The sequence below is a fragment of the Candida tropicalis genome, assembly GCF_000006335.3.
Source record: "Candida tropicalis MYA-3404 genomic scaffold supercont3.2, whole genome shotgun sequence".
NCBI classification, from domain to species: Eukaryota; Fungi; Ascomycota; class Pichiomycetes; order Serinales; family Debaryomycetaceae; genus Candida; species Candida tropicalis.
Window position 1 is genome coordinate 1041059 of NW_003020049.1, and position 16140 is coordinate 1057198.

The window sequence follows — 16140 nt, forward strand, 5'->3', positions numbered from 1 at the left end:
AGAAAATCAATCCAAAGAAAACAAAAAAAAAAAAAATCTCATTCTATCTGTTGATGTGTAATAGCAATACATGGCGGGAAGGAGTACAGTAGTATTAGATATCGGAGGAGGGAGGTTGGATATCAAGTTAATAGGAATTTTAGAATCACTCTTCCAATCAAATCACCTTGATTATTTAAACTTGTAGTTTGATATTTATATTTTTCATATTCAGTTTCAGTAATCAAACCATTTTCAAATTTACTTTTCAACATATCTAAAGCAATATCAGTTGTAAATTCAGGATGACCTTGAAAAGTCAATAATTTAATAGGACAAGTTTCTTTTGAAATCATACCTTGAATACCACATTTAACAGTTGATCCAATACTAACCATTTCATATCCTTTAGCAGGTAATCCATAAATGATATCTTGATGAAATTCAACTAAATTTAAATGATCTAATATGATTTGTTTCTTTTGATTTTTATCTTCATCTGTATTAGTAGTAGCAAGTAATAAATTATTAACAAATGGATTATGATCAAGTTTAAAAATTTCTTGATTTAATTCAATTGTATGAATACCAATTTCCCAACCTAATTCATTTCTACCTATTTTACATCCCAAATTCTTAGCTAATATTTGATGACCAAAACAAATACCAACAATAGGGATGGTTAATTTATATAAAGTTTTAATAATAAATTCATCTAATTTTAAAATCCAATTAGTTTCATCAAATGCATTACTTCTAGATCCAGTTAAAATAAAACCAGTTATCAAATTTTTGGAAATATTATTTTGTAAATTTTCATAAACTCGATCTAATTCATCAATGTCTGAATTACATAATTGATATTTCACAATGGATGATTTATTATTTGCTCTAGATAACAAATCAATTGTATTATCACCAAAATCACCATATTTCTCGGCAACTTTAGGAATTGGTGTGTCTAGAACAAGAACCGCTATATGTTTTGGAACTGTTGAACTCATTTAAGAACTTAACAAACACACAATTGGTTAAAGAAATGAAAGAAAGTATTAGGAAAACGTCGATAATCTTAATAAAAAGGGGAAAAACAACTGAGGCAAAAGAGAAAAAAAAAAAAAAACTTTGGATCGAAGAAATCAATATGGATGGCTCTGATTTCACTCGCTATCAAACTAGGGGAAAAAAATAATACAATGCAATACAATACAAGTAGGCAATAGACAAAAGTGGGAGACGGAATTTTTTTTCCGTCAGAGATAATGAAACGGGTGATCCTCGTGATAGGTTACCTGTTGATTAGTCGAATGTAGATTCACGTGTCTTTTTTTTCATTCTATTACTACTACTATCAGTTGTAAGTGTGCTTTTCTTTTTGCTGTTGTGAATACTACCTGCAATTTAATATGCAACTGACATTATCACTAAGTAAAGACGGTTTTGCCAAGTAAACATGTCTACTGATTAGGGCTCAAAATGTACTGAAAAAAAAAAAAATTCTACCACGACTAAATTCTGCCACGACATGGGCCCAACCGGCCGAGTGAGAATATTAAATATTGCAGTATAAAAATGCACCACTGAAAAAAAAAAAAATCATCATCGAATTGAAAAATTTTCTCTTTATTATTTCTTCTTCTTCTTCTTCTTCTTTAATCAAGTGATACCTTGTCTTACAAGTATGTTTAATTACTATTACTATTTGAATTGATTTTATTATTATTTGAAAATGATGAAGCAAATGTTTACACAGACCTGTACTGAGTGGAATCTCTTCGGGGGTTCTATTCTGAAGGACAACGACATGCCTCTTCTGACATTCTTTCAATTGCAAAACAAAATTATTGGATTGAAGAAATCAAGAAACATTCAAATTCTTCTTGGAGAATATAGTTAATACTAACTGAATTTATTAGACGATAGTTTGTATAGTACTCAATAAATAAAGATATCTACTTAAATTTAACTTTAATAAAGTGTAGAATTTCGCAGAGATGTGATTGAATTAGTGTAGAATAGACATCCACTACTTCTGATTACTTTTAGTCTTATTCTTTTTTTTTTTTGATATTATTCGTTTGTTTTGTTAATATTAACTAAATAAAATACATGATATAAACCTAAAGAGCGTTATTAACTAAATTCTCCTTAAATGTATATATTTTATAATAAATGAAAAAGAAATTATGCTATGAAACACCCCAATAATTAATTTACTTATCCATTCTTGTTTGTTTATTTTTTAGCAGTTAATCTTCTCAAGTAGAAGGCTAATTCTTCACCTTCCAAGATGTAACCATCACATCTACCAGATTGACCTGGTCTAGAAGAGATAACAGCGTATAATCTACCAGAACCGAATTGAGAGTCAACAGCAGATTCAATGGCAGCAGCACCGGATCTAGCAGCCAATTTTCTTTCGACTTTTCTAGATCTCTTAGCATCGGCAACTTCAGCAGCGTGAGCAGTCTTCTTTTTACCCAAAGTAGCACCGTAGTGGTTTTCGTACCATTGTCTGAATGGAGTGGCATCAATTTGAACAACAGCGGATTTGGTTAAAGTGTTGGTTCTAACCAATTCGTTATTAGATGGATGGTAGACGACACCAGCAATTCTGGTTTTTCTGGAAATACCTTCAGAACCCCAAGAGAAGTTACCAGTTTCAATTCTCAAAGCTCTGAATTTTTGGTTACCACCTCTAGTTCTAACAGAGTGGATTCTTTTTGGACCAATCTTGGTGTTGGCAGCTTGTCTACCTAATTCGAACTTTCTCTTCTTTCTGAATTGAGCTCTTTTGGCACCAGTAGCTGATCTTTTGTGACGTGAATCTCTAGAAATACCCATTTTAAACTAAAAAGAAAAGAAATATGTTAGTAAAAAAAACTTTTCCAAATTTATTAATCTTTGATACTAGTTTATATAAAATGATATCCAACTTCCTTCAATGATAACCCCAGTATATATATTCTCTAATCTTTGCAATAATACTCTGTTCTTTATTATTCTTTTAGTCATAATGATATACTCCCATCCTGAATATTATACTGATTCATTGTTTTATGAAAAACTAATCTCTTCTAAACTCCACTATCAATGAATCTAATGCTGTCCTTTTTTTAAAACTTCATTTTTAATAAACTTTTATTCCTCTGTTATTTAGTTATTGAATCATTCATATAATAAGTAGTATCAAGTACATGGTATATGTCAACATACACTTCTGTATCACTGTTAATTGAAAAAGAATACTAAATAAAATTTCAAAGAGTAAATGAAAATTTTTTTTTCTTTTGCCTAAACCAGTTGTGTGTGCGAAAGGTATTTTCCCAGTAACTCCTCTAGCACCTCTCACCCTACACTTTGCGCGCGCCCAAACTCACAGTCTTCTCCCTCACACTATCGAAGGACAAAATCTGTGCAAAACTCAAATAAAAAAAATTAATTGTTAGTATGGGCGTGCGCAGTGGCAAGAAAAAATGTATGGTAAATTGTTTGGTAGCGCACACCATAGTTAAGGGATTATTAGTGAGAGAAATATAGTGTATTCGCACTCTATCCTGTACATTAATTGCACACGTGAAAATTATAAATTGTTAGGGCTATTGCCCTCATCACTCCAAACTAACGTTTCTTTTTTTTTTTGTTGTTGTTTTTGAGTACCACAAGATTTTTAAACCAAAAGAAAAATTACAGTGACTCTGTTTTGATTTCTTTTATAATCAGAATCAAACTCATACTTTCCCAAGAAGCCATAAAGAGGCGGTGAAGAATAGAAACAAATATAGTTATGGAAACGATTTATGACGAAATAGAAATAGAAGATTTCACATTTGATCCAATCCAACAGATTTTCCAATATCCATGTCCATGTGGTGATAGATTTGCAATTAGTATTTATGACATGCAAGATGGAGAAGATATTGCTGTTTGTCCTAGTTGTTCATTAATGGTTAAAGTTATTTTTGAACCAGAGGATTTAGAAGAATACTTGAAAGAAATTGAAGGATAATGAACCATTCGGATAAATGGGTGTGAATTATCACTAAAGCAAATTAAAGCAAACCAAAAAAATATACACACAGAGATTCATTTGAATGAAATAGGAAAAAGACAATGATGATATTCAAACCTGACACATATGTAATGGTTATACAATTTTGAATATTTGCCACATGGGTTTTTTATTATTATATTTTTGAGTGATGTATTAGTACATATTCTGCGTCAATGAAGATTGTCAAAAAAATAAAAATAAAGCATGACAGACTATTCTTACATTTGACAATAATCACTGTGGATTTATCAAGGACATGCATGTAGATAATAATTTAATGATTACGGGTTTATATATAGAGTTTAATGTATTATTATTAAATTACAAGTTGTATTTCTTTCCCCAGGTTTGATGTCATAATATTGCATGAGAACATTTCTCGAGCGTGCGTGAGTCCAAAACAAAACAAAAAAAAATTCCCGATAGGTGATCTTAAAAATTATAATGATTTCACAAGACACTCATAGATTTATCAGTATGTCTATTCTTCTATGCTTGTTAGATCACAGGCATGTTTAATCTCACTTGTAGAGCATTGTTCAGTACTTGAAATCATGTGCTAGTTTGATCCAGACATAAGAATCTGTACTTTCGAGTCTACGCGATGTAATGATCGTGTCAAGTGTCAACAATTCAAACATCTACACCAAAAAAAAGAAGAAGATAATTTTTGTATCAGATATTAAACATCTAAAAAAATAGAAAAAAATAACGACGGCAGCAGGACTCGAACCTGCGCGGGCATAGCCCAAAAGATTTCTAATCTTTCACCTTAACCACTCGGTCATGCCGCCAGTAAATCCGACTGATGATTTCAACTCGGACAAACGAAGCAACTCGTTGAAAGTTTAGGAGGTAGTAAAAATTGCTATACGTTATGCAGCCACCACTGGATCTTAAACAGGAGATGATTTACGTCAAAGAAGATTTACATAGTGGCGTGGTATTTAATTGCCACCCGTATTACCCAACAGTTTTGGTCATTTTAAGTGGTTGACGCGTTAATGACGCCTCGATTTCTATCTAATGGGGTCCATCATACAACAAAGTTGAGGATACTTTGTACCGTATTCAAAACAGACTCGCGAATTAGTAACAGTTAAAAATGTCGTGGATATAGTAAAAGCAATATAAAAGGGAACAAAAAGTAGTAAACCAATCGACGTTTACTTCTCACTCAATAGAGCACAAGACATATTATTATTATTATGTATGATGGTTTCTTGATATATTGGAACTAGCCACAGCTTATTTATTTTTCTGTCGTCTTTTTAGAATCAGTCTGCTGGTCACTTTTATGCAATAATTCAGTTTATGTAGATTAGTTACCGATTTTTTTTTTTCTCATCCGTGTAGGTGGCCACCCCAGTTATAACATTGCATTGCAGCTTACTTTAATATTCTTTTGTTATTATAGTTTTTAATTTTGCTTTTGTTGAGCATTAAATTTTCAAAATACCCCCTAAAAATTTTGATGTGCGTATTTTTGTTGCTGTTGTTTTGCTTGTTTCTTATCTGCCATTGTTCTATCTATAGGATTCTTCTTGTTAAGGTTAGATTAACCAATGACAGAATACACAGTATTCCGTGGTAAAATAGAGGATATTCATTTTTTTTTCCTTCTTTCAATATTGGTTCAAGTGTTATGTGTAACTTTGTTTCCATGTTCTGTTTTTGCGATTATTCAATGAATTATTAAACACTCGGAAAACCGGACTTGTGCTACTCAACGTTTTGAGATACAAGTACCTTGTATTACGTTTAAATCCGATATTCAACCCTCCAAAAGCTATGTATCCGTGGTTCCTTGATGCCTTTAGTAACATCAATCTATTATTGATAGTTTCATATTCTTAGACATCACTAATTATCGGATCCATCACCGGAAAAAGATGCTAATATTGATTTGTACATTTTTTTCAGTAGAATAGAATCGATTATACTAATTTATAGTAGTCGCAATTAAAATCCCCCAATCTGTGTTTTTTTTTTTCATTGGATAGAAAAATAAAAAATAAAAAATAGAACCTTATTATCAAACACAATTCTGTTGAAATTCGTTGTATTGTATTTTTGGTCGTTCCAGAATACCTTAATGGGTGAACAAAGTCAACGACCCGCGATTAAGCATAAACAGGGTTAGAAAATTTTTTTCTTTTGTTTAGTGGGTTTTCGTTGTAGAGAATTTATGGGTCCCTTGATCGTATGATTTCAACGCAGGAAGTAATATAAATTATTGAAACGTTTATTTATTCTTTGCAAATCCAAGGAATTTCAACCAACGGACAACTCTTTCTTTTTTTTGTATTTTCTTTGTCATTGTTCATTTTGTTTCATTTCAATTATTTTCTAAATTCTTAAGCGCTATAATTCAACGTTTAATAATGTAAAGTTTTAGTGTAGCCTTTTTATTAGACAATAAAAAAAATTTTCTTGCATGCTTTCCTTAACATTTCAATTGGATGAAAACTCTACTCTGTTGACAAAAACCAAATACCCATAACACATGAAAAGGAAAGAAAGAAAAAAAAAACGACATGCAATAACAAATTAAACATTTGACATGAAACTCTTTCTGTATGAACTCTAAACGTTGACTTGAAATAGTACAGAGTTAAAAAAAATGGAGCAAATGTTCACAACAGATTATCTCATTGGACCATCGGGAATTTGATGGAAAAGTCCAATAAAGTACAAAGTATTAAGAAACCTGTTTCTCTCTCTCTCTCTCTCTCTCTCTCCCCCCCCCCCCCCCTCTAAAAAATGAATAATTGAACAAAATGAAAAAAAAATAAGACACAACAAGAGTTAGGCATGGTTTAAAAAACTTTACAAACTAATCAAACGAACAATCAATCAAAAAAAAAAAAAATGTCGTTCTGTCAATGTGTCTGTTTTAGACAGTCCATTGTTTTAAATAGTATTAGATGAAGATCACTTTTTTTTTGTACGACTCTGGATATCGATAATGATAATCGAAAACCCTTTTGACGGATCATATGACTTTTATCCTAACCATCACCACACGAACTATATGTATTCCATTTTTATTAATGTTGTTAGTTGGTTTATATAATTTTTAAGTTATTGCCTTATGTAAATGCATTCTTATGGGTAGATTCTATCATCGTTTACGTCATTTTAACATACTCATACTGGGGAGCGGGCATTAATAACCGCAATGAATAGTTCATATAATATCACAAACTTGAAAACTAATTACAATTTTGTGTATTGATGGTCCGGGTTAACAATCTGTTAATACTTTGTACATTTTGCAGTTAAATAGAACAAAAAAACAAAAAAAAAAAAAAATTTCCTGCATATTAGACTGTTTCTCATTTTGCAATTTTATTTTTGGTTTCAAATATTTACAAAGAAAGAATGATATTCATACATTTTCATAGCTAATTTAACTCAACCTTTCATCACTATCACCCCTGTAACAGAAGTATTGCAATTGAATGTAAATACGATCATCGTCAAGTAGAATTCTTTGTTATGTACGTCAACCTGCCCACAATTGTTTTGCTCTTAGTGTCATGGATCACACCATGGTAATTTTATCTCTCTCTCTGTAATTGAACTAGCTTGCACAATAAGAATTAGATGTAATTATATTTTGATCTTCATCTTCATATAAGATTTAACCCATGTCTGTATTGCAACAAACTCCCCTCTTATTACTTTAATATTGTTAAAGACAAGAATCTTTGATCGTCGTGATATTCAGGGCTTGCAATTGCTCTCCCAAAGGGTTGCATAACATTCATTCATGAAACTAGATATTCTTCAACATATTTTATTTTTAAGTTTGCATTTCTTTTCATTTCGTCTTGATAGATTCAAGTTGCTACCCCCTTGCGTTTTTTAATATTATTTTACCGTGTATGAAACATTAGCAATCAATTAAGAATGTAGGATACGCCTAATGAGAATAATATTAATAATAATAAATAAAAACCCGCGAAAATGCATAAAGTGGTACGGGTTTCATGCAAGGTCAAAAAGAGGAACAATGAATCTTAGTAAAGAACAGATAAGCATGTTTCTTTCCCTTCTTTTATATCTGACTAAGAATAATGTAAGCACAGAATAAGGAAAAACATCTGATAGTTGTTCTCTTCAACTGATGAGTCAAAGATATTCTATAACGGTAAAAAATAAAAAACAAAACAAAACAAAAAAATAAAATAAAATTAACGTTGGTACTTGATCCAGTATTAGCCTCGACGGTTATGTATCTAGATCGGCAACGTCTTCTCGGTATTATACCTTCGCTGTTGATTTTCTTCTTCTTCTTCTTCTTCTTCTTTTTCCCCTCTGTTTCACTCCCCACTTCAAGACATTGTGTCGCATAGTAAATGATGTGGTGGCAGTTGGAGAGGGGGAAGAGAGAAGGAGGAAGCGAAATGTCGGTGAGGTGCAAAAATGTCTCACTTAGACACTATTGAACGACATTACATTAAGACCTTGCGTCTGCAGTCAGTTTGGGAGGTTTTTGTTACTTATTGTTGTTGTCGTTGTTGTTTGTTCTGACGGATATTAGTCGATGTACATTGCATGAATATTGGTTAATGAATAAGATTTCTCTCTCTCTCTTTCTGTGTAAAATGTGGTTTTGTACATCATGGACATTAATATGCGGATTGACTTTAGTTCTTGGTACTGTTGAAGACAGAACTAAAAATATATACAAAAAATGCACACACACAGACACACACACACACAACAGCAGCAAAACTAAAATGATGGTAGAAAGAGACAGGAGGTATAGCCTGTTAGACGTCAAAACGGCAAAAGTGATCAAATTTTACATGAAAGAGGAATATTTAAATATGAACCAGTTTATCCTGTTTTTCTTTAAAAAATAAATTTCAAATTTCCCATTGGTTAATTCGTTCCAGACTCCAAATTATTTAAAGTTAACACTTTATCTTTCAACAATAGAGCAATCTTTGTTTTCGTTCTATTATTATTATTATTATTATTATTATCATTTTTTTTTTTTTGCCCCTTCAGGTCCTTCCCCTCCAAATCCAAGAGTTGCACTATATCCGATCGGATCTAAAACAGAAAACTTGGACTAAAATAAATAAGGAAAAAAAAATAGAAGTACTAGCAATAAATAATTTACCCACTTGAAGGAGAAGAAGAAAAAAAAAATTCCAACCAGCGGATTATATCCCCCACCCACTAGAAAGCAAATTCATTGAAGGGATAATACTCAACAAGAAAGAGAGATAGAGCATTTAATTTGAAACAATTTCATTTGCTACCACCACCAGTTAACAAGAAGAAAGTAACAATAATTTTGTGAACTTCAAGGAGAAAAGGAATAATAATAAAACAAACGCATACACATACTCATACAGAGTACAGAACACAAGACAGATCAAACAGTGTGAGAGTGAGCGAGCGAGTCAAAATCAGAAGCCATACTTACAACTACCTACTATAAAAGAGAGAGAGAAAAAAAGAGAGACAGTAAGAGTGAGAGAGAGTAAGTGTGTCAGAGAGGAACAACAAAAAAAAAGTATAAAACTCGAATAATATCTTCCAATTATTAATTATCGTATTACAAAACAAAACCAAATAATAAGTTTTAAGATTTCTGTTTTATTTCATTTCAACCGATTATTTGTATAATAATTCTTTTTTTTTCCCATTTTCCGTCCATCTTATCAATACATCATTACCATTACGAAGTTATGTTCAATAGACCGGACCAGTACCTCCCACAACTGGCCACGCCGAATCATATCCATCAAAACCCAAATGCATTCCAACAGGCCCACCACCACGTTCATACCCCTACACAGCAACCAACTCAACATGCAGGCTACGCTTATCCTCCTCAATACCAAACATTGCCACCAATAGGTATGATCATTCAACCAAATAATCTGTATCATCCACCACCACCGGCACCCTTAACTGCCGTCGTGCCTCCTCAATCTGTACCACAGCAATCCGTACAAATGTCAATACCACAACAGGACCAGCAACAACAACCGCCACCATCACAGCAACAGTTACAACAGCACATGCATCAACAACAAGAACAATACTATCAACAACAACACTATACAAATCCAACAGAACACAAACCGGGTACACTCTCCCATGTTCATAAAAGAGGTCCTTGGGGACCTGCAGAGGATGCTAAGTTATTGGAATTAATTGAACAACATGGTGCATCAAACTGGGTAAGAATTGCAAATTATCTCGAGAGTCGTACAGCCAAGCAATGTCGTGAACGTTATCATCAAAATTTGAAACCTTCTTTGAATAGAACCCCAATTACTCCTGAAGAAGGTGCAAAAATTGAAAAATTAGTTGCAATTCACGGTAAGAAGTGGGCAGAAATATCTCGTCATTTGAATGGAAGATCAGATAACGCTATCAAGAATTGGTGGAATGGTGGGGCAAATAGAAGAAGAAGAGCTAGTGTTCAAACCCATTCAAGCAATAGTGACACAAATATCTCAGAAATTAAAAGAGATTCAAGAGTATCAGAAAATTCAATACTGGAAACTCAAAATGAAGTTAAAGGCTCAATGTTACCGCCTCCGCCATCTAGTGCTCCAAATTCAGTTCCATATTACCAGCAACAGCCTCAACAACAACAACAACAGTTGCCTCAACCTCAATCTCAGTCACAACAACAGCAACAACATTATCAATTGCCTCAAATTTCATTTAATACCTCAATGTTTGGCAAAGTACAAGAAAATACACTTCCCAGTATCTCACAAGCGTTACATCCATCATCAACCTCACTTGCGACTTCAACTTCGACTCCACCACCTTCTTCTGAGAACAACCATGGTTCTACAAGCTTGCCTTTGAAACCAAACAGTTGCCGATCTGCAAGTTTTGATATAAATTCCACTACAACATTACCCCCAATCGCTCTGAACAATAAGCGAAGATTGATAGATGATCAGTTTGGTCGTAGACATTCAAGTGCTACTTCTTCATTATTGCACAGTCATCATAGTGGTTCTCACCCAAACCTATTTAGTGTTCATTCTGCCCGTACTTCCATTAGTGGACCTAGTGGAGGGGCCCATGGTACTGGAACATCATCATATGGTGGTTCTCCATTACTGTTGAGTAACGCTGCTTCGAGGAATAATTCAATCACTCATTTTGAATTGTTGAACAATTCAACAGCTGCTTCCAGAAGATCAAGTACATTTGCATCAGACTTGTTTCCAAATCCTTTAAATAAGGATCACAACAATCATAAACGAAATGAATCCCAAAGTTCATCCTTTAATTCTCCTTTATTGACTCCAGTAACAAGATTTTCAGTTTCATCAATCAATTCAATTCACAATAGTGCAATTCCAAATGCCAATTCATCATCCATGACATCTCCGGCTACATCGTACAAGAAGGTATATTCGGCTAGTTCAACTTCGATTAATTTACCGGTTAAAGAAGAATCTGAAGGCGGACCCGAAAGAACTGAATCCAATGAAAACTCGGAAATGGATACAGATACTGACAAAGACGAATCGTACAAGAAACCGAATACCCAAAAGGAGTATAAAGAGAAAATGTCTGTTTCAGCTTTGCTTGATTGAGGTTGCTCATATTTCTACTTCACTTTTGTCTTTTGTTTCTATATTTTCATGATGTTTGAACAATAAAAAAGTTTACTATTTTGTATTATTTACTAATTGATCAGGGAACGGGTCAGACTCAAATTATGTTTTTACACAATTAATGCACTCACAACTAATGTATAACTTGTTTCGTCGTTTATTTTATTTTTGTTTATTTTTGTTTTCACTTTATTAATCATCATCATGTTTTCTTAGAATTATCAATAATTGTTTAATCAGGCTGGAAAGCTCATAATCTGTATACGTAATCTTTTTGTAATTTTATTTAATATAAACAATTAATAATTTTCGGATTTTAACTTTCATTCAGATTTCAATATGTGACCTTCTTCAAAAGAGAAAGACAAAAGATAAGTGTGGGCAGAGAGAGAAAGGAAAAAAAAACTGGACACTACTAAAAATCCCACACAAGAATAAGCGAACAATCTCAAAACGAGAGAGACAGGGAAAGAGAGGGAAAAAAAAAGTTTGATACAACAACCAAAAATTCACTCTTTTTTGTTTCCCTTTGCCTCCGGTCCAATAGAACTCGTACTTACTTCTTTTACAATCATTCTTAATTTCTTAGATCAATGCCATTGTCCGCTAACGAACAAAAGTCGGTACTCCAAAGCTGTATTAATACCATCAAGAGTCAGTCAAATTTAATGAAACATGATCTCAACGATAACAAATTATTGCCAGCACTAAAACACTGTTCTAATTTTCTTAGTGAATTAAGAACCAATTCTTTAACACCCAAGCAGTATTATGAAATTTACATGTTAGTATTTGATTCATTGGAAACTTTGTCAACTTATTTGTTGAATACTCATACTGCAAGACAAAAAGCCAAAAAGAATAACAAAGAGAATAGTGGATCAGCGTTCCTAGCTGACCTTTACGAAATTGTCCAATATTCAGGTAATATTATTCCTCGATTATACATGATGATTGTTATTGGAACTACTTATATGTCCATTGAAGGGGCACCGACTAAAGATTTAATGAAAGATATGATTGAAATGTGCCACGGTGTGCAACATCCAATTAGAGGATTATTTTTGAGATATTATTTGTCTCAACGTACAAAGAATTTGTTACCATTTGGAAACCAGGCTGATTTTCAAGAGACTGTGGATTTTTTGATTGCAAATTTCATTGAGATGAATAAACTTTGGGTTAGATTACAACACCAGGGCCATTCGTCAGAAAGAGAATTGAGGTACCGTGAACGAAAAGAATTGAAAATTCTTGTTGGATCGAACTTGGTTAGATTATCCCAAATAATTGATGACTACACCGGAGATGAATCCTATTCGGCGGTTGAATATTACAAAGAGAAAATTTTCCCAACTGTTACGGAACAAATTATTCAATGTCGTGATCATTTAGCACAAAGTTACTTGATTGATGTTTTGATCCAAGTTTTCCCCGATGATTTCCATTTTGCAACATTGGACAAGTTGCTTAATGAAGTATTTGTGAACCTTCATCCTATGTTACAGAAGAGCGAATTAGTACAAGCACTAATTGATAGATTCATAGCGTACGAGAAATTTGCTAGTGATATTTCCGATTTGAGTGTTGAAGAGAGACCGGTGTTACATAATGTGAATATTGATGATTTATTCCAATCATTTTGGCAGTTCTATTCTAACTTGTCCGAACTGGATCCAGATTTACCACCAGAAGAACATTCACTGTTATTACAATCATTGATTAGTCTTTTGTTAACTTTCGATCCGGAAAATTTCTCCAATTTAGATGTGATTTATAAATTTGCAGAAGAAAATTTAGGTGGCCAAGATGAAGGTGATGACCAAGAAGAAATGTGGTCCAACTTATTGATAGAACCAGTATCACATTTTAAATCCATTAAGAGTTTGTTACGTTTAGAGAACTTTTACGATTTTTACAAGAAATTAACCAATATAAATTTACAAAAACAAATATCCTTAGCAATTATAGACAAAATCTTATCACTTGCAAGTGAAAATCAAAAAGATATATTGATGGACGTGGAAGAAATAGATGGAATATTTAGATACCTAATGGTTTTGATTAAAGAATCGCCAAGTAAGTTAGATACAGCTAAGAATTTGGGAGTCACCAAGACAATTAAAGTTAATAATGGTGAACTATTGGTAACACCTGAATTTCTTGAAGTGCAAGAAAAAATTTGTAAAGTTTTTCAATTAGTGGAAAACCCTGAAGATCCAGTGAAGACTATTGCCAATTTGATGTATATTCGAAAGACTTACTTGAACAAAAATCTTGAGAATATTATTTATACATATCCTAGTTTGATATCGAGAATCTTGTTCAAGTTGAAAATTATTGGATACGTTAATTTGCAACAGAAAAAAAATGACGAAGCTTCCGAATTACAGTCTACTTCGAATTTCAAAAACTTGTCAGTTATCATTAATGAATTATACCAATATCACCAAGAGTATTCATCAGATTTGATTCTCACGCTCTATTTAAATGCCGCTATAGTTACCGACCAATTACAGTTAGAATCTTTGTGCTATGAGTTGTTCACTCAATGTTTCGTCATTTATGAAGAGAATCTTATTTTGTCAACACATCAAAACCGAAACTCTGCCAGTGTGAATCCTAGAGATTCACTCTCGGGAGGGTCATTGGCATTTGAATCTATTTTGGCTATAGCTAATTCATTAGCGAAAACAAGAAATTTATCAAAAGACAATTATGAAAGTTTGATAACCAAATTGACTTTATATGCCAGTCGATTGCTGAAGAAGAATGAAGTAACAAGAGCAATACTTGCATGTGCCCATTTATGGAACCAAGAAAGAAAAGGTGAAGAGAATGATGGTAAGAGAGTATTGGAATGCCTTCAGAAATGCTTGCGTGTTGCTGATGGTTGCTTAGATCCATTTTTGTCAGTGAAATTGTTTATTGAGATCCTTAACCAAAGTATCATCTTGAATGTTGACAGTTGGTTTACCAATGGGGTTATTGAATTGACGAAAACTAATATTGAAAATTTAGAGGATAACCAGGAGTTGGATATTTTGTTCAAGAGAGTTTTGGCGTACATGGAAAACCCAAATTGATGAGTGAATTGGGCAGATACGCAAATTATTCAAGCAGAATTAGAATGTGTGCATTGAACTTTAGTGTAATTTCATTATACTGGTTACAAAAAAATATATATATGTGAAAACAAGCAAAAGCCGAAACAAATTGAATGAACTAAGCAAAGTGAAGTAAAAGCCACTACTGGACAATACATTTTTTTGAGCCTTGTTGGTTGATGCCATTTCTCTGATTGGCTGGAAGCAAGTCTAAAGGTGGCGACGAACTAAATTGAGCTATATAATATTCCGAGCCTTGTCTCCTGTTCTCTCTTTCTCTTTATAAATTTTTATCGTATGGACTTTACCGGGATTTGAGCAATTTGTGCACCACTGATGTAGTTCGTGACTAAAAAAAAAACAGAAAAACCAAGCAAAAAGCAAAATCCACAGTTTGTGCCATGAATAATATATAAGCAACCACTGCCCCCCTTTTTTTTTCTATTTTTCTCTTTTTACAATTCGTTGCAAAAAATATATTATTTTTTTTTTTAAATTTTTCTTTTCTTCTATTTTTCAATCTTCCTGAATTTTATTTGTTTTAAACGTTGTCTTACCAACTAATATTTCATCTTGTTCAATTATCATTAGGGAACCATGTCATTCCAAGACAAGAATCCTGATGAGGAATATTCATTCCCGCAAGCGGAATTACCGCCTTATTCCGATATTTCAAACACCGTCGATGAAGAGAAACAATCATTTTTAAATGACGACAAAAAAGAAAATTATGAAAATTCACCAAGCCTTAAAGTTGCACGTAGTTCTGATAAATTGAAACGTTTTTGTCAAGTATTTTCCTTGATTGGTGTCTTATATTTGGTTAATTTTGTCTATTTAAACTTCAGTGACTTTCAAAATGGATTAAGTCGTTATAATTTCAATTTGGGTTGCAATAAACCCCCAACAAAACCATTAGAACAACATCCAATTTTCAGAAACTTGATTGATATTGTTGACACCAGTTATTCAGAAGAAGAAGGTGAAGATATTGCATCTAAAGGTAAACAGATTATCAGTGTTACAAATCCATTTGTTCCAAAGCCATTCTACGGAAAATCCGTGTATTCATCCAAGTTGCTCCATCACAAATTCGGAAACAGTTGGGGAAAACCAGCAGTTGTTAATTTCACTGTTCCAACCAATATTTCATTTGAAGCTGTTGTGTTGACTTTACATACTGAGGTTGATGGAGTACAATTTGACAGATTAGCCAATTTGTTTGTTGATGGAGTTCAAGTCTGGAGAACATCTACTATTGAACCAAGTGGCCGTAAAAAATTCAGTGATTTCAAGAAGGATATCAGTAAATACTCCAAGCTTTTCAAGAAGGATAATGTTCAGATTTTGTTCCAGTTGGATAACTTGTTGACTGATAAATTGA

The 16140-nt window shown here is 32.8% G+C and overlaps 6 protein-coding genes and 1 non-coding gene across 7 annotated transcripts; 4 read left to right on the forward strand and 3 right to left on the reverse strand. All coding sequences in view use genetic code 12, as the record gives it.

The window, feature by feature from the left end:
* Window positions 1-122: 122 nt before the first annotated feature.
* Window positions 123-983, reverse strand: CTRG_01545 (putative amidotransferase; the record flags this gene model as incomplete). Its single annotated transcript, XM_002547193.1, has 1 exon — window positions 123-983. The coding sequence occupies one exon, from the start codon at window positions 981-983 to the stop codon at window positions 123-125; it is 861 nt and encodes a 286-aa protein (XP_002547239.1).
* Window positions 984-2214: 1231 nt separating this feature from the next.
* RPS8A (40S ribosomal protein eS8) lies at window positions 2215-2823 on the reverse strand (the record flags this gene model as incomplete). Its single annotated transcript, XM_002547194.1, has 1 exon — window positions 2215-2823. The coding sequence occupies one exon, from the start codon at window positions 2821-2823 to the stop codon at window positions 2215-2217; it is 609 nt and encodes a 202-aa protein (XP_002547240.1).
* Window positions 2824-3766: 943 nt separating this feature from the next.
* On the forward strand, window positions 3767-3988 carry KTI11 (Kti11p; the record flags this gene model as incomplete). Its single annotated transcript, XM_002547195.1, has 1 exon — window positions 3767-3988. One exon carries the CDS (start codon window positions 3767-3769, stop codon window positions 3986-3988), a length of 222 nt encoding a protein of 73 aa, XP_002547241.1.
* Window positions 3989-4745: 757 nt separating this feature from the next.
* Window positions 4746-4827, reverse strand: CTRG_06291. The gene has a single exon. It is a non-coding gene; the product is annotated as a tRNA-Ser (tRNA).
* Window positions 4828-9744: 4917 nt separating this feature from the next.
* Window positions 9745-11628, forward strand: CTRG_01548 (uncharacterized protein; the record flags this gene model as incomplete). The annotated part of the gene is made up of 1 exon (XM_002547196.1): window positions 9745-11628. One exon carries the CDS (start codon window positions 9745-9747, stop codon window positions 11626-11628), a length of 1884 nt encoding a protein of 627 aa, XP_002547242.1.
* A 614-nt stretch (window positions 11629-12242) lies between these two features.
* Window positions 12243-14735, forward strand: VPS35 (retromer subunit; the record flags this gene model as incomplete). Its single annotated transcript, XM_002547197.1, has 1 exon — window positions 12243-14735. The coding sequence occupies one exon, from the start codon at window positions 12243-12245 to the stop codon at window positions 14733-14735; it is 2493 nt and encodes an 830-aa protein (XP_002547243.1).
* A 618-nt stretch (window positions 14736-15353) lies between these two features.
* CTRG_01550 (uncharacterized protein) lies at window positions 15354-16139 on the forward strand (the record flags this gene model as incomplete). The annotated part of the gene is made up of 1 exon (XM_002547198.1): window positions 15354-16139. A coding segment is annotated over one exon (786 nt), but the record flags the coding sequence as incomplete, so codon positions are not given.
* Between the last annotated feature and the right edge of the window lies 1 nt (window position 16140).